Source organism: Aptenodytes patagonicus, chromosome 6, assembly GCF_965638725.1.
Source record: "Aptenodytes patagonicus chromosome 6, bAptPat1.pri.cur, whole genome shotgun sequence".
NCBI lineage: Eukaryota > Metazoa > Chordata > Aves > Sphenisciformes > Spheniscidae > Aptenodytes > Aptenodytes patagonicus.
In genome coordinates this window covers 31,926,129-31,951,775 of record NC_134954.1, presented here as the reverse complement: position 1 = coordinate 31,951,775, position 25,647 = coordinate 31,926,129, and the positions used below count along the sequence as shown (strand labels likewise).

Here is a 25,647-nt window from a genome sequence, read left to right as displayed (position 1 = left end):
ACAAGCCTTAATAAGGAGGAAGGCTGTCACTGTTGTAAGCGTATCGGCAGCACTGATGGAACCAGCCTTTCCAGCATAAACCAGTTTGCAGAACCCTGTGATGTGCTGCAGCTTGCAGTGTAAACTGGAATGGGACATGTCCCACCAGGGAATGGCTGGTCACCACGTGGAGAAAGGTCTCTAGAGAGATGCAGGGCAAGTTGAGCTGTCTGTATTATTCAGGTAATGCCGTTTCTCATGCAACTAAGGCAGCAGCTCAGCTGCATTACTAACTTGCCCTCCCCCTGCACTGCCAATGCAACCAAATGCACTGTCAGTGTCCATTGAAGCCTTAGACTCTTCCAAGAACTACTCAAAAAAGCCATTTAAGGAAGAAGCTGTCTTTCTGGACTGGACTCAGGCCTTCTTTTCCTAACAGAGATCACACATGCCCCTTTTTGGTTTGTGTTGTGTTGACCACCAAGCAGAAAAGTGTCTATGCTACTACTTGGTCTGTGTGCCATCAAGGGGCCATGCTGGTTAGTGCGATTGTCCTCCAGACATAAAGGCAAACGTCGCCTCTTCCTCCATATTCTTTGCTGTTGATAAGTGTCACTTGGGTTTTGTCTGTGAATATCCTTTCAAAGCCTGTGTTCCTCTGAACCCTTATATCTACATTCCCAAGAACTTTTCAGACTAGATCTCTAACTCTTCTGCTGCTTAAGTTATCATAACCCTACCCAAAATATACTCCCATGTGCAGCTGGACCTCAGAGGCCCAGTGATGGGTTGAATTCTAAAGATGTGCATTTCTTCAAGCACTTGTTTATTCATCCCTTCACTCCATGGGTTGTGCAGCCTACAAAGCAGCCTGTTAAGCAAGGGATTTTGTACCTTTTTGGTATACACAGGCATCACCATACCCACATGGCGAGTTGGAGGTGGAAAGGACCTGCTGCACACCTTCACTGGTGGTCTGGCCAAGCAGGCGAAGAAAGGAGCATGGATGCTTACATCTGCGTGGATCGGGGGTGGTAGAGTCAATGTGGTCATGGAGCAGACAGACACACACCTGGAGAGAAACCATGAAATCAGAAGATCCTGACGTACTGTCAGTAGCTCCACCACCTGATCCCTCCCTTCGGACTGACAGAGAAGCTAAAGCATTTTTAAATCATTCACCCATACTCCAACAAAGAAAATACTTTATTGCTTAGCTTCCAAGTCAATATAAAAATCTACATTAGTGGCCCAGGGATGCATCACGGTGATGGAGAAGTCGTGTTCTTCACATACAGGGTTTACAGGGAGCATTGGCTTTGTATCTTCCCAGCAGAGCTAGGCGGTTGTATATCATGCTTAACATGTAACTTGTGTTTTCCCACAGGCATCTAAATATCCAGAGGAACTGCTGAGATGTTCCGAGCAGCCTTTTTTCCCACTCTCCTTTGTGTGGTTCTAGTTCCTCTTCATGCTCAGTTTGATGAGGATCCTGGAGATGCCAGTCCTACCTCCTGTGCAGGTATTAACCAGATAATTTAGGTGCCTCTCTCCTTTGTAGGCAGCAATTTCACTGAAAGCAATGGCCATGCTCAGTTGTAAAGCCTGCTCACAAGGAACTGACAGTGGCACGTTACACCTCTCCTGCCCCTTTGCACTCCTGGGCAGTGCCCTGGGGTAGTGATCCATCTGTAGGGAGCACTGTCCTCCACTGAAACTCCCATTTCTGGGTTTGCATTGGCATGCAGAGAGGTAGAGATTGAAGAGCTGGGGTCTGCCAGTGGTGGCTTCTCCCACCTGATGCAGTATTAAATACCGGTCAGTCTCCAGAGCTCAGCTCTGTATCTGATGTCAGAGAATAGTCCATTTTGAATTTGACAATTTCAGCGCTTTTCAGTTGAAACGTAGAGAAGGTGATTTACATATCCAGCCTGACTTTTACAAAAAATGGTAAGATTTTCAAGATTGATTCAATAGTGAGCCGATCTTAGGATTTTGAAGTCCTGGGCACCGGAGAGTCATCTGACCTGAACATAGATGTTACTGCTAGAGCTAAGTGGGACTTGTGCTTTTTCCAGTATCACACTTGGGTACGATCTTTTTGAAAATGTTTATAAATCAGAGAGCAACCAGCAGCCTGGCAGGCAGGGCATTCATTTAGTGTAGGACAGCAAAAGTCATACCCTTGCTCTTCTTCATTCAAACCTGGCATTTAATCCTCAGTTTCCTCATTTCCTCCTACCCAGGTGGAAATAACTCCTGATTAGTAAGACCTGCAACACTCTCACAGGAAGCTGAATCTCGAGCCTCATGCTATGGTTTGCTCTCTTCACAACTCTATGTGCTGTCCTCTATGTACTGTCTATATACACTTCTTGGTCCAGGTTTCTGGGGGACAGTGAAGGGGGTGCAACAGTGCATGAAGTGCTCTGACATGGTCTGGATAATTGTCTCCATGCAGAAAAGAGGAACTGCCCCATCAATGTGTACTTCATCATTGACACCTCGGAGAGTGTTGCTCTGCAGACTGTGCCTATCCAGAGCCTCGTGGATCAAATAAAGCGGTTCATCCCTGTGTTCATCGATAAACTGGAGAATGAGCTCTATCAGAACCAAGTCTACATCACTTGGCAGTTTGGTGGACTTCATTACTCAGATGTGGTGGAAATTTACAGCCCTTTAACAAGCAGCAAAGACATATACCTCCCCAGGCTGTCTGCTATTAACTACCTTGGCCGGGGCACCTTCACAGACTGCGCTATCTCCAACATGACAGAGCAGATCCAGACCCAGATGGCCTCAGGTGTGAACTTTGCGGTAGTCATCACTGATGGCCATGTCACTGGCAGTCCCTGTGGGGGGATGAAGATGCAGGCTGAGAGGGCACGAGACATGGGGATCAAGCTTTTTGCGGTGGCTCCCAGTGAGAACATCTACGAGCAGGGACTGCGGGAGATTGCCAACCTGCCGCATGAGCTGTACCGCAACAACTATGCCATCACACAGAAAGACACCCTGGACATTGATGTGAACACCATCGAGAGGATAATCCAAGCTATGGTATGGAGTGCCACCTGAGGTGCAGGGAGTATAACAGGGAGGACAAGAGAAGCAGTGCGTGGTTGGGGGGGATGTTTTCTGAGCAGCCCCGCAGTGGGTTTTGGCAGGGCTCTAGAGAGCACCTCCAGTAGCGAAAAGCTTCCGTTTTGTTTCTCTTCCTTTTCTATGTCCTTTCAGCACTTATGGACCAAATGGAGTCTCAAGCATCTCTAATTTCTCTGGTTAGGTGCTTAAGCAGGACTCCTTGGTTTGCGCCTCTGTTTCCCGGCATGTCTGGGCAGACTGCCACCCTAAGCCTGGCTCTGGCTCAAGGCCAGACCCATACCCCAGCCTGCTCCCCATCCAGGGGCGCGTGGAAGATTGTGCAGCACCAAGACACGTGCTCACCATCAGCATGGTCTTTGAGGCCCCACCTGTGAGGCATTGTTCATCGAGGACTCTGCTGAGAACGTCTTTAAAGCCATGGGACCTTTACCACCTCCTCTCCCTTACCATCACACACACCTCCAAGGGTGTGATGCTGTTTTTCTCTTGGGGCTGACCACCTTAACTGATTCTGTTCATCCTTTTTTCTCCTTCGCAGAAACACGAAGCCTACGGAGAGGTGAGTGAGCAGCATCTTTATGCCATTGCCACACGACACAGGTTTAAGTTGCCTCACTTAGAGAAGACCAGCTCGTACCCCGAAGTAGCAGGCCAGATTTTGCAGCAAGCTGCGCAGGATGGGTCTCTGCCCACCTGTGGATCAGTGCAGAGCCTGGGGATCCATCCCTTTACCCAGTGGTTAAAATGGGGTACTGGACTCTTCACTTTCTGCCTCCCCCTCACCTGCAATGAGTTCAGGTCTATTGAATAGACTCATTTTATCACTTTGGAGGCATGTTTTGTAGGTGCTCTGCAAGTTGAATCTCCTGCCCTGCTGGTATCACATGGACAGGGTTTGGCAAACATAGGGAGGAATGTGCAGAGCGATGCTCCAAAGGGCATGTACATGCCCTGATAGCCCCAGAAGAGCAAGCCCACACCACCTTGCCTGACACTTAGCAGTCCTGTTCTTTCAGTTTGGGCCCAGAGCCAAGCCATAATGAATGTGCTTGTGGCAACTTTCTGCTTTTAATTTACGGGCAGCATTTTTCTGCATGTTTGTTGCTGCCTCAACTCTGACCCAGCTGGAGCCATAGTAGTTTTTAGCACTGTGGTCATGGGGAGAGGTGCATGGACAGCCATGGTGCAGAGCTGAGCTTCAGGTGCATGCTGGCTCAGCATGTGAAGCAGCCAGGACACTGCAGTGTAGCGGTTAAACCTCCTGTTTAATTTGTATTTCAGTGCTACAAGATGAGCTGCCTGGAGATTGCAGGTCCGCCTGGTCCCAAGGGATACCGAGGGCAGAAGGTAAGTCGCCCTAACCTGTGGGAGAGAATAATGCCCGTGCCTGCCACAGACACTGCAGGGTGCCCTAGATCTCACCTCAGCTGCAGCAGCCTTCACAGGCATAGCACCCAGGTGGGAAATAACTCCCCAGCATCTGACTTAGCCCTGGGAGACTGCCGTGCTGCAGTGAATGGAGGGAGCACACAGCCAGCACCGGTGTCTCCACATGTCTGTGCCGAGGCTGATGCATTGACAGCAGTGCAGAGAGGCATCAGAGCATCGGCTGTGCCAGCCACAGCCGGCACCTTCAACACCTGAGGACAACAGGAGTGAGGTAGCAGTTGTCTCCGATTCTCCCACCCTCAAAGCAGAGCTCTCACATGTGCAGGGTGACCCACTCTCCTGCCCCCCACCTCTGTGTGCTTCTCTACCCATACAGTCTTTCCCCAGCTTCCCCGGAATAAAGCAGGTCCCGCTCTGCTAGCACTCTGCCCCAAGCTCTGTAGGAAGAGCCACAGTGAGCCTGATGCTCCCAGAAATTGCCATTTTCTCACAGTCAGCACCAAGCCCTGACTTACGTTGGTTTTTTTCTTTCCTTAGGGTGCAAAGGGGAACATGGGTGAGCCAGGGTCCCCTGGGCTGAAGGGACGACAGGTGAGTTGTGGAAAGTCCCCCCCGCTGCAGCCAGCAGTGCTGCCCCTGCATTAGCTGGGGCCGCATCTCTGCCATGCTCGAGCTAACTCTCTGTGTCTTCTTCCCTTAAGGGTGACCCAGGTATTGAAGGTCCGATTGGATACCCTGGTCCCAAGGTAAGAATCCCATAGCCACTGACTGAGCTCTTTGCATTTGTTGATTTTTAGTAAAGCAGGGGGAGCGCTGCTTCCCCCTCTCCACCTGCCCGTTTCCCACCCGAGACCCCCGGCATGCCGCTGCCTCCACTCCTGCTGATCCCCAGGCACTAACACAGCATTATTCTTCTTTTCTTTTTGTCTAGGGTGTCCCAGGGCTGAAAGGAGAGAAGGTGAGAAAGAAGAGACTGAATGGCTGTCTGGGGACTTGGCAGGGGACGCACACCTTTCTGTTGCAAAAAAGGGAGAGTTTAGCTGTAATGGGGAGAATAACAACCCTATTAATATGTAATTGCAGACTTGGGGAGGGATTTTCAGGGGCATCCCAAAGCCTGTCTCCTTCAGGCATTGCTCATGATCTTGTGAAGTGTTGACATTTTTACTGAGCTAAATGGGTGGGAGGGATGTAGGCAGACTGGCTGACTCCTGTCCTCTTCTTCCCCCAGGGCGAGATTGGATCCGATGGACGGAGGGTAAGGAAGAACATTTTCTAATTTGAGTGTTGTTCCAGCTACCAACCCTTGAGTGTGTGTTAACAGATCGCTGATCCCTCTTCTTTTCCCTCTTGATCCCAGGGTGCCGCTGGTTTGGCAGGCAGGAACGGCACAGATGGACAGAAGGTAACATTACTGGGAGCACCCTGTAATGTTGCTCCTGATGTTTAATTTCTTTACCCCGCCTTGTACCCACAGGTTGTTTTGTTTATCCCATCCCACGCTTTTTGTTCTGACTGAGGTTTCTATGAACTTATTTGCACATTATTCTGCATGTCCTGTAGAAATACTTGAGCTAGCTGGAGATGCATTAATTCAGGTCATAGAAGTGCTATCCCTTCGTCAGCAAGCTCTCTGCAGGAACTAGATGTGTAACACAGCCAGTCCTGCTGCAGGAGGTGATACGGCGAGATCATCTGGGTGTAGATATCTCATCTGGAGTGTTAGTGACCCCTACAGGACATGTGCACAGAAAGATTTGCAGAAATTTGGTTCTCAAGGCAGTTCGTCACAGAATTTGAAATTTCATCTCTAAGCTACTGCTTGTTCTTAATATTAAAGCCCTAAAGCCAGGTTCAAGTACGTTGTAACAAAGTCCCTGAAATTCTCTGTCCCCTCTATGGTGAGTGTAGAGGGCTGCATAGAATCACAGAATCATAGAATCATTAAGGTTGGAAAAGACCTCTAAGATCATCGAGTCCAACTGTCAACCCAACACCACCATGCCCACTAAACCATGTCCCTAAGCACCTCATCTACACGTCTTTTAAATACTTCCAGGGATGGGGACTCAACCAATTCCCTGGGCAGCCTGTTCCAATATTTAATCACTCTTTCAGTAAAGAAATTTTTCCTCATGTCCAAAATGTCCTCATGTCCACGACCTCACTTAGATCTGCATGCCATGCAGATGTACTGCAGTGGGATAGCCTAATTTGAGATGATTTCAGCTAGCTTTGTCCACTGGCCAGCCCACATTGATTTTGCTCTGCACTTTCTTGTATACCCAGCCAAGTACACCTGTGAGATAATACCAGTTCTTCTTCCCACTCCTCAAATGCCTGCTGAAGCTCTAAAACACTGAAGTCCTTCAGTCCCCACCACTCTCTATCCGGGGCAAGCTGTCCAAGCACTGCTGACAAAGCCGTTTCGGGGTGCAGAGCAAGGTGGTCACAGCATCCATCAGGCAGCGTGGTTACTGCAGACCTGAGCTGCTCTGACACGAGATGTATGACAGAGGACCAGCACAACCGTGGATGTGAGTGACCACCAAATACAGCCTCAAGGGACATGTCCATCACCCAGGGCACGTGTGCGGGATGAGAATGCTTGAATTCCCACCAACACCTGTGCTTGCCACTCAGGGCTTTTAGGCTACTTTCTCCTCCTCCATTTGTTTCTGCACACCACACTCCTGTTTAAGGAATACACTTGCTATTTATTCCCTAGTTGATGACAGGTATGGTCAGCAGATGATGTTAAAAATTAGTAACTGTTAACAAGAAAAGCCGTATTTTCCCTTCAGACACCTACAGCTTCTCTGTCTTTTTCTTTTGAATGCTTTGTCTCCAGGGCAAGCTGGGAAGAATTGGACCACCAGGCTGCAAGGGAGACCCCGGTGACAAGGTAGGAACGCTTTACTCTTTCATTCAGCTCATCAGTTGTGTAGCTGCTGAATGAGTTGCATATGTAAAAAGATGGCCAACGAGAGGTTACTGGCCCATTTTCCTACCAATTGCATGATCTGATCCCAGGCCTGGGATCCCTGGAATGGGGAGCACAGCCTGATTCTTTTGTGCCTCCTTTCCATGGGCAAGTAAGCTGGGATCCCCCGGTGTCCCTCCCCTCCACACAGAGAGGAGGAGCTGCTCCTTTCATCAACACTAGTAACAAGCAAAAACTATTTTAGTCTCTAAGGCAACTTTCTAAGCCAGTTGATTTATTCTGCAGGGAAAGTGCATATTGTTGCCACTGCAAAATGTGTGGTTCTTCGTCCTTTCCCTCCCTAGGGCCCTGATGGCTACCCAGGTGATGCAGGAGACCAAGGTGAAAGAGGAGACGAAGGCATAAAGGTACAAGTGCTCTGAACAGCGAGCAGAGAGTGTGGGCAGAGGCCACCAGTGGGGACAGCTAAACACCGTTGCCTGTATTTACTCTTAAATCCTTTGCTACTCTGAGTCCTTCCAGACTCTGGGGTCTGGATCCCATCACCAGGCACAGGAGCCAAGGGAAGAGCCTTGCTGGCCCTGCTCCTTGGGCTCCTCATGGTGCACGTCAGTGGTGCGCAACAACATGATGATGATGATGCAGGCAATGACCATTGCTCTCTGGCTGTTTCAGGGAGATCCTGGCCGGCCTGGTCGCAGTGGACCCCCGGGACCTCCAGGAGAAAAAGGAAGCCCGGTAGGTTCATGCAGCATTCAGATGTCTGCAGTGTCTTACTAGGGTCTGCTCCATGTGGCATGGAGCCGGAGCAGTATCAGCTGGTCACAGGGCAGATGCAGTATAAAAATGACTGCTCACCAACGCATCCTGGTGATTCTGCAAATTAGCCCACCAGCACGGAGACAGCACAAGCCCCTGGGTGGTCGAATGAGCTCTCCCGCCATGCGTGTCCCCACCAGTACAGTGGGAAACGTCATGTGAGCAACAGGAGAGGGAACTGCACAACATCCCTGCAGCTGCCCAAAGCAAAATGAGAATGGGTCTTGAGCATTTGTCCAGAGCAGAGAGAAGCAGGCAAAATAGACTTAGGAGGATTTACCTTTCTAGCTGATCCATTGCACTGCATCTTTCCTTCTCTTCCCATCTTCTCCTGGGTAGAAAGGCCCTGTTTGGCCGTGGTTTCCCCTGCCACAGTCTCATGACTTCCTCAGTGTTTGTGGCAGTGCCAGTGTTTGCAGACTGTTTTTACTCATATGAGTAAATTTTAACGATTAATTGCTCAGAGATCTAACGCAGGCTCTACCCACTGTACTTGACCTTATAGCCAAAGGGGTTGCTATGCTGATGGCCAGTTACTTCAGAGATAGTGGAGGAGGCTGAAATAGCCCTCCGGCTTTAGGCAGGGCTGGACAGATGCTGTAAGGAAGAGTTGACAAGCCTTTGCACTGGTTGGTGGAGGAAAGGTGACACAGCATCACGCTGCTCCAAGGCTGGAGCCTGTGCACATAGCTTTGACATGTAGGCATGGTGGGAGTGTGGAAGCATAAGTTGTGTGCTCATACACGCATCTGCTCAAGTGGACTGCTTGACACAGGACAAGAGGTGTGTATGTGTGTGCACCTTGACCTCTCTTCTGACAAATTGTATTTCTTTTTCTTCTCCAAGGGACTTCCAGGCAACGCTGGAGCTCAAGGGCCTGCTGGAAGTAAGGGAAGAAGAGGTGAAGCAGGACCTCCTGGACCCAAAGGAGAGCCTGTAAGTGTCTGAATAGCTCTCTGGACAGTGGGCACATCATGGGAGCCTGATGCAGTTTCATGGAGAAACTGCCCCACTTAGCCTGCCTACTCTGCCTTCTGCATCCCAAAAGATGTACAGATGCTGATCTCCTTGTCTCCCTCATCTTCATAGAGCAGTACTTCCATAATCCTAAGCCTGATGTTAACCATTTCACCTTAGAGAAGCATCCTGTATTCCCACATAACCACAAATGCCTCTGTGGATGCCCAGGGACCCTTTGGCTGTACTCTAGCAAGTTCCCCAAACCTCTGGCTTTTCACAGGAGCTCACAGAGTCAAGATCTGGTGGCTGTTACAGTAGAGCTCTCTGAAAAGGGCAGCATTGAATCACAGCTGTGTTACGACATTGATGGTGCCACACAGACCCAAGCTAATGTGATGGGGCACTGCAAAATTTGGGGAGTGGGTTGGAGATGACGTTCCCTGGCAGAATACAGCAGCATGGCTCCACCAGCACCAAGAGGCCAGAGCTCAGCTAGCTTGTGTCCTTGTGCAAGATCCAGTGGGGGAAGCAACGCCGGATGAGCTGGAAGTAAAGCAGTCTTTAACCCTGAGGGAATGAACCACGAGTGTTTGTGGTCACTGCAGTGACCATCCTCCTGAAAGAATAGTCTGGCTGTGGCTTCCCAAAAGCCAAAGGCAAGATCCCCCAGGCAGTGCCAGCATGGGCATCCCTGCTACACTGCTGCCAGGCACATGCTCGCTAAGGGGGCAAGGATACGCCTCTTGGGCTAGGAGGAAGAAGGTAGGGCAGCCAGGCGTCACTGTTCAGGTAGCATCCATCTTCACATCCTATTTATGTGACTTTCTATGTCTGCCAAGGGTCGACGTGGAGATCCAGGGACAAAAGGCAGCAAAGGCACTCCTGGGGCCAAAGGAGAAAGGGTGAGTAAAGCAACTGCCCAGACCATTGCAAATGAGCCCAAGATGCACAGGACTAGTGTGTGTGATGTGCTGCTGCCCAGCCATGAAGTGTCCAACACCAGAGCTGGGAATTGCAGATCCCAGTGGGCTCTGCATGTGTGCTCTGCTTCCACTGTGCCTGCTGCCTGCCCTAGTGGCAGCAGGTACAGCCTCCTCTTCCAGGGCTTGATCCAGAGAGGGGATGAAGAGCAGCAAAGCTCAAGGCTAAGAGACATGTTCAGAGAGCACGCTGCCCTGACACTGTGTTTCAAGCCAAGAAACACCAGATTTGAGATGGCATCATGCCTCCTCGCTCCAAGGAGCACTGCCATGCACACAAACAGCATTGGAGACATCCCTGACCAGGAACATCTTTACCCTCCTCACAGGGAGATCCTGGTCCAGAGGGTCCTCGTGGCCTGCCCGGTGAGGTTGGAAGCAAAGGATCAAGGGTAAGCACAAAGCAGGGGTTGGTGACAGCCAGGAGGGAGGGAGAGCGCTGCTGCCGTACAGGGCAGCTCACCTGGCTTTCCTCCTCATGCACACCTGCCTATACCTGCCTCTGTACATTCTTGCTTCTTGCTTTGCTTTGCAGGGAGACCAAGGACTGCCAGGACCCCGAGGCCCTTCAGGTGCTGTGGGAGAGCCAGGCAAGATAGTAAGTCATCCTGGGGCATCTGTGTGACCGTGTCCTCCCTCTGCAGTAGCTTTCCCTACTGACATAAGCTGGCTGCACTGTCCCTCCCAAGGGGAGCCTGCCTGACATTTTCTCAGGGAGGCTAAGAACTAGCCCAGAGGCCCTGGCTAGCCCCTGGGGCAAGGAGAAATCACAAGACCCGGGAGTACCTGCTTCTCCATCACTCCTGGTCCCAGGTGTTCCCATGACAATATAGAAGGGACCACCAGAGTGGGTCACGGGGCAAGGGAAGATGGGGCTCCCCGGGCGCCCATTTGTCTTGGGTCTGTGGTTAGCCCAGCACCCCACTGTGGCAGTAGTGCCGTGACATCCATGTGGCTCCACAGGACGTGGGAACCCAAGTGCTGAATCAGTCACTATCACAGTAACCTCATTGGGAGGGGAGATGGTCCTGCAGCATCGTCTCAAGAGCTGGTTTCTCCAGCACGGTCCCCTATGTGGCCGGGGAGCTGCAAGGAACATCCTCACCCACTCCCTGCGCTCTCCCCAACACTATCCTGCAGGGATCGCGTGGGGACCCTGGTGACTTGGGCCCAAGAGGTGATGCCGGACCACCAGGACCGAAGGTAAAGTCCTTGAATGCAACTCTGCATTTGAAAGGGTATTTTTGTGTGGGTTTTGGGTTTTTTTTTTAAAAAAAAGGCAGTTTCCACTGCAGAAACTTGTGTGCTTCAGAAACGGAATGGCTCAAACCTGAGCATCCCTATGGGGCAGAGATGTAGGTCTTGCTCTGGCCAAGGCAGCTCTGATTACATCCCTCACCCTGCACAGATTCAGGGGTGTCCCTGGCATGCGACGTCCCCAAGACGCCGTGAAGCCTCACTCCGCACAGCCATTCCCAATGTTTCAGGGCTAGCTGCAGAAGTCACGGCTCCTGGTAGTGTCTCACCCTGAGAGGGGATGAAAACAGCTCTGGCTGTCGCTGGCATCACCAGGTCAGAAAGGCTGGGTTTGGTTTCTGACAGGATATCTTTTTTCTACCAAAGGGTGACAGAGGCAGACCTGGCTTTAGCTACCCTGGACCCAGAGGACCGCAGGTAAGCATGCCTCGTCCAGCGTAGACATATGCACCGTGAGGAAGCCTGTTTCGGTGGAGGTTGCTGTTGGAGCTGAGCAGCCTGGGAGAAGAGGGAAGAAGAAAAATTGTCAGGGTCACAAAAAAGTGAAGCCCGCAAAGGGGGCAAGGGGGTTGAACACCAGGAGTGAACCTGGCCACGGCTCCATCAGCCTTGTGGCAGAGGTACTGAGGACTGCAGCCTCAACGGGAGTGATGGGGAGGTGGCTGTGCCCACCACTCCAACCATCAGCCTGAAGCTACACTTGCTGTTCAGCTTTGTTGCCCCTCACTGCAGACTTCGGATGTATGCGTGCACAGTGCGGGGCTGGTACTAGTCAGGTGCTGACCTCTCCCTCCTCTCCCTTCACAGGGTAACAAGGGTGAGAAGGGGCAGCCGGGACCCAAGGTGAGTGTGTTTGTCTCCGTCGCCTGTTTTTTGTACTGACTGAAATGCCGAGTAGCTGTCGCCTGACCCTCTGGGTGCGTGGCCGAGGAGCCTGTCCTGCCAGCAGCTACCCTGGCTAATCCCTGCAGCTGCAGAGCCTGGGTGTATCTCCCAAGCCCACCTCCTTTTGAAACCATCCAAAATATGCTTTGCAAAACTTCTTTATTCTTAGTTAATGCCTGTGTAAACACTGTTTATTTGCTCTGCACCGAGCTGCTGGTTTAGAGGGTGCTTTCCCGGGCCAGGCAGGCATGTGTTTTTGACAGGCTCATAGCAGTAGTGCATCTGCCTGAGCACATCCAGATGTGCTCTGTGTCAAATCTGTTTTTCCTTCCTTTGAGCAGGGAGGAAGAGGTGAGCTTGGACCAAAAGGAGTGCAAGGGACCAAAGGAGAGAAGGGGGAACCGGTAAGCAAACTTCCCATACTGCCCGCGGGGTCAGTGTCCCACTCCCACACCTCTGCCAGGTGTGCTGGGGATGGCCCTGCCCGCTCTCCTGCCTGCCCCGTGTCCCCAAGTTCAGCTGTGGCAGGCTGGTGACTGCATTTAGCAGGGCTGTGCCTGATGAGGGGGTCAGGAGGAGCCCCGAATACCAGTGGCTGCATCACTGGCCTTGCCGGGGAAATATTTGACACTTCTTTGCTTCTTCCCCAGGGTGATCCTGGCCCAGGAGGTGAGCCCGGACCCCGCGGTCCAACTGGTGAAGCAGGCCGCGAGGTACAGTACCATGCCATCGTGTCTGAGCAGATGCTGCAGCTCCCTCCTCTCCTCCCCACTTCTTGATGCTCTAAGGCCCAGAGAACCCCAGTGGGTCTACCTGCAGCAGGGCTTGCTGGAGGGGACACCAGCTGCCAGACGTGTCTGCTGGCTCCCAGCAAGGCTTTCCTACCCTTCCCATGGCAGACCTTTACAAAAAGCCATGTTTTTGATGGCTTTGATGTCTAGTTCCCAAAAAGGGAAAACTGTGCCTGAAATCCCTGTGCTCTTCTTACAGGGGACCCCCGGCCCACCAGGAGATCCTGGCCTGACTGTAAGTAGCACTGCTCTGCAGCCCCCGGTGCTCTTCCTCCTGGAGCAACTGTGGCTTTGCCATGCACAGCCTGAGAATGAAACAGGGCATCAGGTCCTGCCACTGCCCCGCAGAGGTGGCCTGTGGCTTCCCACGGGAGCCAAGGAAAGAGGAGAGGGGGCCGGCTGGGTGGGAAGGGAAAGGGGAGCCTTTCCCTTAGAGGGGATGGATGCTGTGTAAGGGGAGGGAGGCATTCACCCTGCACCCCTTTGCTGGCAGGACTGCGACGTGATGACCTATGTGCGAGAGACGTGCGGATGCTGTGGTGAGCAGACCATTACCTCTCCCCAGGGCAAGGAAACGACCACTCAAGGAATGGGGAAAGGGGGTCACCAGAGGCTGCCTCATTCTTCAGGAACTCCCTTGAGGGAGCTCTGCCCCGTGAGCTGCCCTTTGCACTGAGCCGCTGGCACGGTGGGCTCTTTGCCGCTCTGCACAGCACTGTACCCTGCAGAGGAGACACCACGGGAAGTCCTTCCCTGCTCACCCTGGTCCCAGCCCACCAGTGAGTGCAGTGGCACTGCAGGGGCAGCCTGGCTTACCTCCCAAAATTTAGCTCTGACATCACAGGAGCAGTGAGCTGTAATATAGAGTTGCATGGTCCAGATAATAGGATAGAGTGTATTATACAGCAAGATTAAAAAGGTTTCTTTTGATATACGTCGACAGAAAGATGTATGTAAAATCCTCCCTATGCTGCCAGCTGCGGGCAGCACCACAAACCCTGTGGATGCTTACTGTGATGCTAACTGTCTCTGTCTTCCCATAGAGGGTCTCTTCTGCCCTGGTAGCTCTTGTTCCCACCATCATTGACCTTCATGTTTTCCTCCTTCTGTCCCTCTCCCCAGACTGTGAGAAGCGCTGTGGTGCCCTGGACATCATGTTCGTCATAGACAGCTCAGAGAGTATTGGCTACACCAACTTCACCCTGGAGAAAAATTTTGTTGTCAACGTGGTCAGCCGGCTGGGCTCTATTGCCAAGGACCCCAAGTCGCAGACAGGTCTGGACTGTGTGGGGACAGAGTGGGGCATGGGGAAAAGAAAAGGGTCTTGGATCCCTCCAGCTTCCACATTTGTCTGTAGCTGCCCAGGGCTGCAATCCATCTGTCCAGCATTTTTGCAGCAGTTTCTGCTCTTCCCTCTTCCCTTCCCAGCTTTGTAGGCCAATTGGGCAGCTCTTTGTTGATACAAAAGTTTGCTGACTTTCTCCACTTTTCACTGAGAATGCAAAGGCAAGTAATGTGACGCTTCATTGGCAGGTGCCCGTGTTGGGGTGGTGCAGTACAGTCACGAGGGGACATTCGAAGCCATCAAGCTTGATGATGAGCGCATTGATTCACTGTCGAGCTTCAAGGAAGCAGTGAAGCGCCTGGAGTGGATCGCTGGAGGCACCTGGACACCATCTGCCCTTCAGTTTGCCTACAACAAGCTCATCAAGGAAAGCAAGCGAGAGAAAGCCCAAGTGTTTGCTGTGGTGATCACAGATGGGCGCTATGACCCCCGGGATGATGACAAGAACCTCGGGGCTCTTTGTGGTAGAGATGTGGTTGTCAACACCATTGGCATTGGAGACATGTTTGATCAGCCAGAACAGAGCGAGACCCTGGTCTCCATTGCCTGCAATGAACCCCAGCGAGTCCAGAAGATGAGGCTCTTCTCGGACCTGGTGGCAGAGGAATTCATTGACAAGATGGAGGACGTGCTCTGCCCAGGTCTGCACCTGTTCTTGCACAGTTCATACTGGAACTGGAGTTTTCACCCACAGGGTTTGGGATGGGAGGCTTATATGGTGTGTTACAACAATTGCAGAGGCACTGTGTCTCAGCAGGTTGGTCAATAGCTCATAAGCTGGGTCATTCATGGTGGGGGCTGACCGTTATGTAGCCCTGGATAAACAGTCCTTTCTCAGATACAGGCCAGCCTTTTGGGGCAGTCCTTTGGAGTCCTTTCCCCTTGTAAGAGACCTTGCCCTGCCACCCTGACTGCAAACTGTGAAGGGGGATGGCAGCACATCACTCAGTTTTCCTTGTTTCTTTTCCTTCCAGATCCACAGATCGTCTGCCCTGAGCTGCCCTGTCAGACAGGTAAACATTACAAGTAGCTTCATGCCATCTGCACAAAGTGGTAGGTCTGGGGGAGAGTGTACAAGGCTCAGGAATGAGACAGGGGTGTGCAACCCTGTTCATTCCCTTTGGATGGCAGGAGTTCGGGAAATAGTGTTACTTTACACGAGGAGTTTCATCTCCTGCTCTTTTCCTGTCTCTCTGAGTTCTCTGCACAGGTAGGTACAAGTGCACCATGTTAGGGCACCAGCATGGCTCAGCCCTGATATTTCTCCCTGTCCCAATTCCTGGGAGCCACCAGGTTTTGAACTCCAAACTCAGCATTAATTTCTCACTTGTTCCATGTCTCTATTATACATCAAGTCAAAACCCCCTTGCTAAACTCTCCCACCCATGCGACCTTTGAAATGCAGAGCCCAACCTGCAGCACTGGGCAGGATGCTCCTTAGGAGTGACAAGGGCAGAGCAGTGGGTAGGGACCGTTTGGAAAATGACACCGTAGTGGACTCAAAGCTTTGGCTTTTCTAACACTGGCTGTATTTAATTAACAATTAACTCAGGATGTTGGATTAAAGGAAAAAGGCTGTAAGGATCCTCTGGTTTAAAGGAGACAGCTGCTGCTCGCTGCAGGTAGCTTTACTTGATCACATTTTGCTTGTTGAGGGGCAGATCTGCAACCTGAATTCCTAGAGATCCTGTCTGTTTGAGTCTCTGTGCCTGTTTAAATACAATAGATGCACTATTTGCTGATATACACAAAGCTTGGAGGGGACAAAGTTTTGCCAGTTCTTGCAATTTTTACCTCTACTCTTGCCGTGAATGTTTTTGTGAAAGTCCCCAGCTTCAACTCAGTATTATACAGAATCTCAAATTTCATTTTCAAAGAAGTTCCTTCATTTCCATACAAAACAAAGGAAAACTGGTCCCAGGATGCTCAGAAATCTGAAGACAGAAAAGCTATAATTATTCCCATCTAAAATCTCTCACTAGTATTTTGAGTATTTGCACCTGGCCATGCAGAGAGCACAATGTCCAACCATGATGCTTGAGCTATCCACACAGGCTCCTCTGTAGTGTCCTCTGAGGAGCTTTGTCCTGCGGATCTGTGCACAAGGAGGTGACTTCCCCATGCCACACTGGTGACTGCTCAGGTGTCTTCAAAGGTTTTGGTCTTTGCAGCCTCCCCATTTCTGAGGAACACTGCAGCAGAGAGACTGACCCAAGCAGTGGTGCGCTCATGTTCTCCTAGGCTTGGGGCCAGCAAAGCCCTCCAAAGCAAGGCGAAGTTGGTGGTCCTTTCCCTGTAGTGCACTTGGGTGTTTCTCTTCCTGATGCAAGGTGAGAACAGTTCGCTGGTACCTGACAGTCCTGGGGACCAGAACAGAAATGGCTTGAGAAAGCATCTGAGGGGGTTCCCTCTTAGGCGAATCCCTCAAGCCATGCCGTAGGCATGCCAGATCAAGTGCAGGCCCTACACCTGCACCCCAGAGGACATGGGAGGTGGAGTGACATGGCTGGGTAGGTGTGGGCCTTCTGTGAAAGTGCCAGTACACCCATCTCAGCATGGGCAAAAGTTGTCCTGGTGTGCAAGGATCTGTGCTAGGCCCAGTAGATCAAGTTATAAGTGATACCCAGGGATTCAGGGGCCTTTGGGCAAAGCGCCTTCCACCCGCCGCACTGGATAGTCTGTGATGCATTGCTATTTATTTCTTCATTTAGAAGAATTTGCCATGATCACACTTGCCTAGTGGCAAGGGAACATGTTGGATAAGATGTGACATAAGGCATGTGGCAGAGCCTGGGGCTTCTCTGCTCAGTGCTCGGCTTCCTCTGGTTCTCTGAGAACATCTCAAGAGTTGGTGCCAATTCACGTGCAAACCCTTTGGACGGAGACAGCGCCCTTTGCAGGGTATGTGAGTGAGCTTTGTGCACATCCAATGCATGTATCCAGTCGTAGACAGGCCAGACAGGTTCAGGTCAGGCAGTCAGGTACACCCAGCCCTGTTCTTGACCCCATGGCTGTCAGAGTTGCAGTCCTGGCACTTTGAGGAGCAAATCAATTGCTCGTGCCAGGTACCCCAGCTCCAGCCTGGGTATTGTCAGCAAAGCACAGAGAGGGACAGGTATTAGATATACTCCAGCTTCCTCCCTGCTGCCTTGCAGAGCCAGGCACGTCACCACTTCAGGTTCACATCTGCAGCTGAAGGCATGCTGCCTCAGTGCTTTGCCTAAAGAAATCCAGGTTTTCCTGTTTTCAGGGCAGACCCTTGTCTCTCTGTTACCACCCATCAATTACTGCAGTGCTAACAGGATGCTGGATTGTTAAATGGGTTAAATGCTGAGCAAATCTGAACTGACCACTTGCTTCAATAGAAACCGCATGATGCTCTGTGATGCTTTTTCTAACCCATGCAAAAGGCTTTGCTTTGGGCTTTGGGATGTTATTTGAATTTAAGTTCAGCATAGCCAACTGGAGACAGAGGCTCTCGGGGTCCTGACTAGCCCGGACACCACACAGGAGCATTGCACATCGCAGGGCAGTGACTCTAGCCAAAGCGCAGTGGGCTCAGTGCCAGGCAAGGAGTTCACATAATGCTGTCCCTTAGATGTCTTTCTGGCTGTACAGCATCATGTGTACAGTTTGCACATAGTAGAGTTCAAAGCTACGTGATGGCTGAATCCCATATGCAGAAAGAACCTGGACCCCATGGCCCTCTTCCTGAGTGCTGCTCTTTCTCCATCGTGCCTATGCCGGATGAGTGGGAAGGAACTGGGCAATTAAGGATTCGTGTCATTTTCTGAGGTCTCTCGGTTGATGTGTGATTGATTTGGCACGAATCCCACGGTTCCTCAGACATAAAAGTGGCAGAAAGATTTAAATTCTGGCTTTGGTCTTTACTTCTCTGTCCCTCGTTAGCTCTGTTCTTCTCTGGTGCAGTGCATGTAGGAAAGCCAGGTAGCATTCAGAGACACAGCCATTGCTAGCAAGCCCTGAAAATATTCTTTTGACGCTCACTTGCAGATGACAGGAACCCTGGGAACGTAAACCCACTTATTTTCCGCCCCATGGAAGAGGGAGTCAACATAGATTTCCCCAGCACCATACACTCGATCGCCCAGTTCCTAAACTCCACGCGGGAAACCCAGGACCCCAGCATGTACACCCAGCTGGTGGCCACTTTGGCCTTTACCGCCGAAAAAGCCAAGTTTGCCACTGGAAATGAGCGGCAAGAGTGGATGGACTTGTTCATTGACACCTTCAAAATGGTGCACAGCGAGATTGTGGGGGACCCAGAAACTGTGCTAGGGCTTTGCTGACATCTCTGTTAGAGATCGCATGAAGCAGGTGGAGGCAGAGGTTTAGTGGAGGTGGTAATCAACTTTCCTCGAGTGCCTGTTTGGCAGAGGGGACAGGTACATTGGTAGATGCTTTTAGTTTAGGAGAAACACAGGCAGTGAAACAGCTTGGTTGCGCTCAGCTGGGGATGTGACAAAAGGGGCAGTCCTCTCCGGCATGGCTGGCTGATGAACATGGTGGCTTTCTCCAGTGATGTCAAGAGATGCTGTTGTTTTGCCCACTGCTTTTCTGCAGAGGAGCTGCGTTGCCTCGGTCTCTGAGCCAGCCACGCTGCTCCCCTCCAGCCCTACCGCACTCCCACCCTGCTCTGGCAGGCTAGCATGTCCCAGCCCTCAGCAATGCGCAAGCACCAGGCTCCACCAAGGAGACTGCCGGCACGCACATGGCTGAGGGCCAGAGCGAGCCCCTCTTGCAGAGAGCCTAACAATGCGCTTTTCCCATGCCTTCCTGCGTATGTATTTGCTCACCGTTTCTGAAGCATCTTCTGCATCCTCTCGCTGGGTTACCATAAGGGCTTTCTTTGGGTCCTGCAAACCATTTGTGTGGCAAGACTGGCAAAGCAAGGTGCATCTCCAGTGAGTGTCTCTTTACAACCATTCAATGGGCAGTTGAGGATATTGAGGGGAAAGATCAAACAGTATGGGAGAAGGGGCAACCCTGGCTTTCCATCAAGAGCACCAAAACCTGGGGAGTGCTTCTCTCAGAAGCTGTATGAGCTCCCTCTGCCTTTTTCTCTGCTTGTACATTTGTGTTTCTTCTGTCTTAATTAGCAACATGTACCTGTTCATATCCAAGAGGTAGAGGTTATGTAGGACTAGGCAGTCCAAAGCAGAAATCCATGACTGCACAGTCAAACCTCTGTGATACGTTACATGAGCTATTTAAAAGGAAGTATTTAAACTTGTAGTATAAGCCATTCAATCCATACCCAGTGCTAGTTTGGTTCAAAGAGACTACAGACCCACCACTTGCGCTGTGGGTACATGCATTTAGATGAGGAGTGATATTTCCATGAGGTCAGCTGCCCCTGGTTTTCACAAGAAGTCAGGCAGGTGACTGCCATTCCTGCCCCCAGAATAACTATTGCCCTCTCAAGCTGTAGGAAGAGAAAATGGCATTTCGTGTGCAGACATAAGAGTAGGAGTGTTTACTGCTGGCAAGTGAATTTTGCAGCCTCTCTAACTGACATGGTATTATTGCAATAAAGTATACTGAGTAAATGTCATATTTAATGGGCAGAAGGGAAATGTACAGTCTTCAAAAATGCGGTTGGGCTGTAATGTTTCCAGGTGTACAAAGTGGAGCCAGTTGCCAAGCTCAGGCATGGGAACTGGAATGAGGAATTTGCCCTCTTGGAACTTCTTACAGTGTTTTCAACATCTGGGGCTTACCAGTCTAGGCTAGAAGCAATCCGGCGACAGGCACGCAGGGGAGGTGTTTGTGTCACTCAGCACATGGGCAGGTCAGATGCGCTGCACAAAAACAGTCTTTCTCCCAAGTTTTCAGCACTTTTTGCTCCCAGTCTATAGGGACATGGAGCTTAGAGAATTCCGCTGTTGGCATATAATGGAGGGAAAATTGTTCAGAGAGCTTTAAATGGTGTGCTCAGTTTTAGGTGAAGGCAAAAGGATGCAGATCTGCCTGTGTGAGTCCATATGCTAGTGTCTGGTCGTAATCCACATATTGGAGATAGTCTGTGCAAAGCCAAGCTCCCCAATCTGTTTCGATTTTTATCCCAAAAGTAGTGTATGACTTAGCCTGCTGGGATGCAAGTAAGATGACTGAACTCAGAGTAGTTAAGATGCTCCAGCCATGATGCTAGAGGAAAAGCCCCAAAGAAACACTGATTTGAAGAGAACATCTCAGGGCTGGAACATCTTGCTGAACAAGATGAGGATTCGGCAAGACTTCAGTAAAGGGGGTTTAGACCTCATCACAGAATGGCTGTTTATTTCATTTCCTTTGGAAATATTTCCTAGCAAAGCACTGCAACATTGGAAACAAAGTTTTTTACCTCTCGAAAACCTTCAACTCATTATGGAAAAAAAAAAAAGAGAGATAAAAAAAAAAAGATTAAAAAAAAAAAGAGAGAAGATGTCCCTTTGCCTGAGCAGTATTTGTGTTGGCCCTTGTTAGACAGAGGCAAGTGGGTGTAGTGATGTTTTGCTAACATAATCCTGGCTAATCCCTCTGATAAAACCAGATAGATTTCATCACAGCAGCGGTTCCTTCAGTGAAGCTCTTGGGCAAAGGAAGGACACAGATCAGGGAGTGGATGCGAAAGGGGGAAGCCCCAGAAAGGGCTGGGAGGTCAGTCCCCATCTCACTGTTGCTTTCATCTCCACTGTCAACACTGTGAAACAATAGAGGAAATACAAGTTGCCCAGGTTTTAGAAGAAGCAGGAACATGATGTGAATGGGTGGGGTTACTCTGCACATGTGGTAACTAATGACAGGATTGCTAATGACAGGAAAATGATGGTATTTCTGCTTTTTGTGCTATCTCTGTTAGATGTCCTCAGCTGTGTCCTAGCACACCATATGCAGTACGGTGAGCTGCAGGCATTCGTGCCTTGCTGTAAGCTGCATGAGAAGGACTGGTGCTCCAATTAAAAACATGATGTGAAGATTTTAGTTGGCCTAATTCGTGACGGTGCCTCCAAGAGCTTATCTCCCAGTTAAGGACGAGAATCTTGTTCCTTGCTGCAGGAAAGGGTGCTCGGGTCCTCAGCCTCCCAGAAATGGGAACAAGCTGCAACCGAAGCGTGACACTGAACAAGACAAACCCAAGGTTTTGCTGTGCTGCCTTGCATCTGTTATGTTCCCATGGGATAACTCATATGTAAAGGCATCTTATCACACATCTCGAAGGCAGCCCTCTGCAGCCGTGAGGGCTGAGGAGCAAGCAGAGTGTCTCTGGGGAGTGCTCCCGCAGTAGAGGCTGCCTGGACAGCCAGAGATGCGTTACACTCTCACTGAAGCTTCATGGAGTGATGCTGCTCTCAGCCGCGGTCTGCTTAACTAGGAGCTCTTAAGGCTTGCTTCGGGTCATGTGGGAGGCGGGTGGATCTTGCTTGTCATCTCAAGAAACATGACTACGTGTAGACAAGCATCGGGGGAGACAGACTGGTAACACTTCTCCAACACAATATGCAGCTCTCACTTCCGCCTGCTCGCTTCCACCTGCTTTTGCAGACCCCTATGTAGATTTCGGACTGTGTGGTTGCAAGGGGCATGCCTTCCTTCCTTTCCCCCTCCACGACTACACAGAGCAGGTGAGGACCAGGAATGCAGGCACTGCCAAGACAAAGCATCCTTGTGGCAGCAGTGCCTGTGTACTGGGAACTGCAGCATCAATGTACCTTTAGACAACATTTCTCAAGGAAAGTTGGGCAGAGGTGAGTACATATCTTTATTGCTTTAAAGGAGTGGAGTATCGCAGTTGAATTTCAAAATGCGATATTCAAAAAGCTCATGGGGGAAAAAGCATCGCTTGGAGATTGGTTTCTACTGCAGTCGAACTGGCATTGCAGAAGCAATGTTGCAGTTAGCAGTAAGACAATGTGCAGTAAGCACCATTCAAGGCATGCCATCATTGTAGATGTTTTGCAGTGTGGGCTAAGGAGAAATGCCAGTCTACAAGGTCAGGGAACATGATACAGAAACAAACACAGACTTTTGCAATGTCCAACGAGTTAGGTTAAACCACAAGTACCAGCAGAAGTTCCTGCATCAGGTTTGACTGTTTTGTCATGGACAGAAGTGGTGCCAAATAGTCTGCAAGCTCAACGACATGCACCATCAGAGCTTCTGCTACACTATCTTGTGCTGTTGGATTCATGTTGGACACTGTCCCTGTAGTGTCAAGAGTGCATGTATCTATTTTGCTTAAAATACAACTTCTCTGTTTGCCGAATGTTGACTACACACATAGTACTAAGGTACTAAACAGTGATCCATTTGTTGCTCAGCTCATACAAGGAATTACACCAGTTCAGCACCCCGCCATGCTGAATCCAGGTGTAACAGCATTCAGCACTGAGGAAGCACTTTGTCAAGTTGGATTTGCTCATGGTGCGGAAATTCAACCTCATGTGATACTCCTATCCCAGAAGTTACCCCTCATTGCCAGAAATGGATGCTCAAGCTGGGGCTGCTCCAGAGTCTCCTATTCCTTGCCAGTCATGCAACACAACATGACATCGGCTCCATGACTTTACCCTTTCGAGATTCAGTCTTAGAGCCACAGAATTGCTTGACAGTGACATGGCCATTGCCCTGCTGCCAACTCAGGGGGTTGCCAGCCGCAGCATGTACATCACAAATCAATACTGCTGTTGCAGTCATATTCCTGACTAGTGCTTTCAGCAGCGAAGGAGACTCAAAAGAAGAAGAAGAAAATTCAACAGTGCAGTAATGGAAATGTTTCTCGGAGAAGCAGTGCACACAGAGAAACACCAAATGAAATACACATAACTACTGCAAAGGAATGAAATAATGGTCCCTAACTAACAGCTGTCTCCAAAGATTGCTATTTTCTTCTCCCTTTTTTTCTGAGTTAATTCACTGTGTATATTCATATGCCCACATGCCCACTTTGTGGACAGGTGCTGTTCTGAGTGACTGAAGAACAATATCCCACTGTGTTTCACTCAAATATGGGTTTGTTACATTTTACAAAAGCTGCTTTACTACATACAGGTGCATCAACAAGGATAGTCTTGTTTTCCAACCATATGACCCAACCTTTATAAGCTCTTCAGGAATTAGTGATTGCTGATTAAACTAATCTAGGTGAAAGGTATGAAAACAGCTTTCATCCTACAAATCTGTGTGTGAAGAGTAACTCTGAAAGTAAACCACTGTCTAGAAGTAACTGAGAGGTTTGCAGACACTGCCTGCCATTAATCTCTGGATATTCCTGTTACAGATAAGACCTGGGCACTGCTGTAAGAAGGTGGATGTAATTCTGGGACTGAAATGCACAGACCTGTCTAATTTCATGGATGCTTATGGAGGTCTGTCATAGGCCCCAGAATTAACATTCATTAAGACCTAGTGCCCAGGAGCTGAGGGAATCAGAAGCAAAGCTCCTACATTACCAGCTGCAAAGACAGGCTTTGGCACCAGAGTGGGGCTGGTCCTTCTTTGGACAAAGATGCATGGAGGCGACTCCAGCCCAAACTGCCTGAGGCAAGCCCCAACCTTGTCCTGTAGACTTCCTTATGCTCCCAACTCTTGTCTTCTTCTTTCTCCTGCAGAGCTTGCAGTGGCCCAGTGCACACAGCGCCCCGTTGACGTCATCTTCTTGCTTGATGGCTCTGAAAGGATTGGGGAGCAGAATTTCCGCAGTGCCCACCGCTTTGTGGAGGAGGTGGCCCGACAGCTCACGCTGGCCAGGAGCAACAGCGACAACATGAATGCCCGGATTGCTCTGCTGCAATATGGCAGTGAGAGGGACCAGGATGTGGTCTTCCCACTGACCTACAACCTGACAGAAATCTCCAATGCCCTGGCACAGATCAAGTACCTGGACTCATCCTCCAACATCGGGTCAGCCATCATACATGCCATCAACAACATCGTGCTCAGCCCGGGAGATGGGCAGCGACTCGCCCGGCGTAATGCTGAGCTCTCCTTTGTCTTCATCACTGACGGCATCACAGGAAGCAAGAACCTCGAGGAGGCCATCAACTCCATGAAGAAGCAAGACATCATGCCCACGGTAGTGGCTCTTGGGAATGATGTAGACATGGACGTCCTGCTGAAGCTTGGCCTCGGGGACCGGGCAGCCATATTCCGGGAGAAGGACTATGATAGCCTCTCCCAGCCCAGCTTCTTCGACAGGTTCATTAGGTGGATATGTTAAATGAAGGGAGTGCACATTCCTCCTCCCACCAGTATGCATACTCCTGATATTACCTGTTTCATTTTCTTCCCTCTGTATGGTTGCTAGCAACTCTGAGCTGACCCAGAACAGCTGCCCTCTGGGTCCTCCTTTCTAGCCAAAATCCAGAGCTCATTTTCTTTTAATTTTCATGATGAAAAGTCGTGTATCTTACATTTATGGTGCTAATTAAAACCAAGATCAAAGCAGGATACAGAGCCATATGATGTACTTCTCTAAAGCTTTATACACACTAAGCCATGCCTTGCATACGTACTGTAATCCTAGGAGGGCTTGTCAGAGAAACGAGAAACCTTTCCAGTGTAGTAGGACAAATTACCATCTCTAGTTTTCAAAAACTCTCAATATCCCTCAGCATCCTGTGAGAAGCTTTACAGTTGTGACATCCCCTGTTCTTTAGCAAACCCTTTTCCAGATTATCTGACCTTTTTTGTTCTCTCGGTACTTCTGCCCTGAGACAACCGAGTGAGTTTATGACACATCACATGCTGCTTGAAATGGTCAGCGACTTGCTTTCCTTTTGCATGGCCCTTGGTGGCTTGCTCCTCTTTCCCAGGAGCAATGAGATGGTGAGAGGTTTTGCTGCCTTCTACAGTTGTCTGCAGATGCTCCTTTTGGGGCTCTATCTATCCTAAATTTCACAGATCATCTTCAAGATTTTCATTTTCCTGTGGGCTATATCTCCCTTGCTTCTGCCATTCCGACCTTCATCAGAACCTGTTCATTTATTACTGCACCCAAAATCCTGGCTGAGAGGGACAGCACGCTCCCAGCATCTCACAAAATACTGGGTAGCCGCCCGAGCTGCCTCCCTGTCATCCCAATGTGCTCAAAGCAACCATGGTGCCTTCTTCCCACCAGTATCTGCTGAGCAATGCCCAGATTTGAACTTGAATTGTGCTGTCTGCAAAAATAAACAAACTCTTTTCACCCTA

At 50.2% G+C, this 25,647-nt stretch overlaps 1 protein-coding gene across 2 annotated transcripts; it reads left to right on the top strand.

Moving 5' to 3' along the window:
• Positions 1-1,380: 1,380 nt before the first annotated feature.
• COL6A2 (collagen type VI alpha 2 chain) lies at positions 1,381-25,647 on the top strand. Of its 2 annotated transcripts, none has more exons than XM_076341986.1 (27): positions 1,381-1,501; positions 2,441-3,039; positions 3,623-3,643; positions 4,366-4,431; positions 5,011-5,064; positions 5,175-5,219; positions 5,405-5,431; positions 5,705-5,731; positions 5,834-5,878; positions 7,325-7,378; positions 7,762-7,824; positions 8,093-8,155; positions 9,083-9,172; positions 10,036-10,098; positions 10,506-10,568; positions 10,712-10,774; positions 11,317-11,379; positions 11,800-11,850; positions 12,241-12,276; positions 12,660-12,722; positions 12,969-13,031; positions 13,309-13,344; positions 13,603-13,648; positions 14,232-14,384; positions 14,643-15,095; positions 15,429-15,467; positions 24,066-25,647. In XM_076341986.1, the coding sequence occupies exons 1-27, from the start codon at positions 1,396-1,398 to the stop codon at positions 24,671-24,673; spliced, it is 3,060 nt and encodes a 1,019-aa protein (XP_076198101.1). In that variant the 5' UTR covers positions 1,381-1,395; the 3' UTR covers positions 24,674-25,647. The 2 variants fall into 2 exon arrangements, with proteins under 2 accessions (XP_076198101.1, XP_076198102.1); XM_076341987.1 differs by lacking the exon at positions 24,066-25,647 and adding an exon at positions 18,469-20,036.

Bases quoted from the DNA above. Each gene is read 5' to 3' on its own strand.
- COL6A2 (XM_076341986.1), top strand. From the start codon at position 1,396: ATGTTCCGAGCAGCCTTTTTTCCCACTCTCCTTTGTGTGGTTCTAGTT. The intron at 3,644-4,365 runs GTGAGTGAGCAG...TTTGTATTTCAG, and splicing joins AACACGAAGCCTACGGAGAG to TGCTACAAGATGAGCTGCCT. The intron at 5,432-5,704 runs GTGAGAAAGAAG...TTCTTCCCCCAG, and splicing joins CAGGGCTGAAAGGAGAGAAG to GGCGAGATTGGATCCGATGG.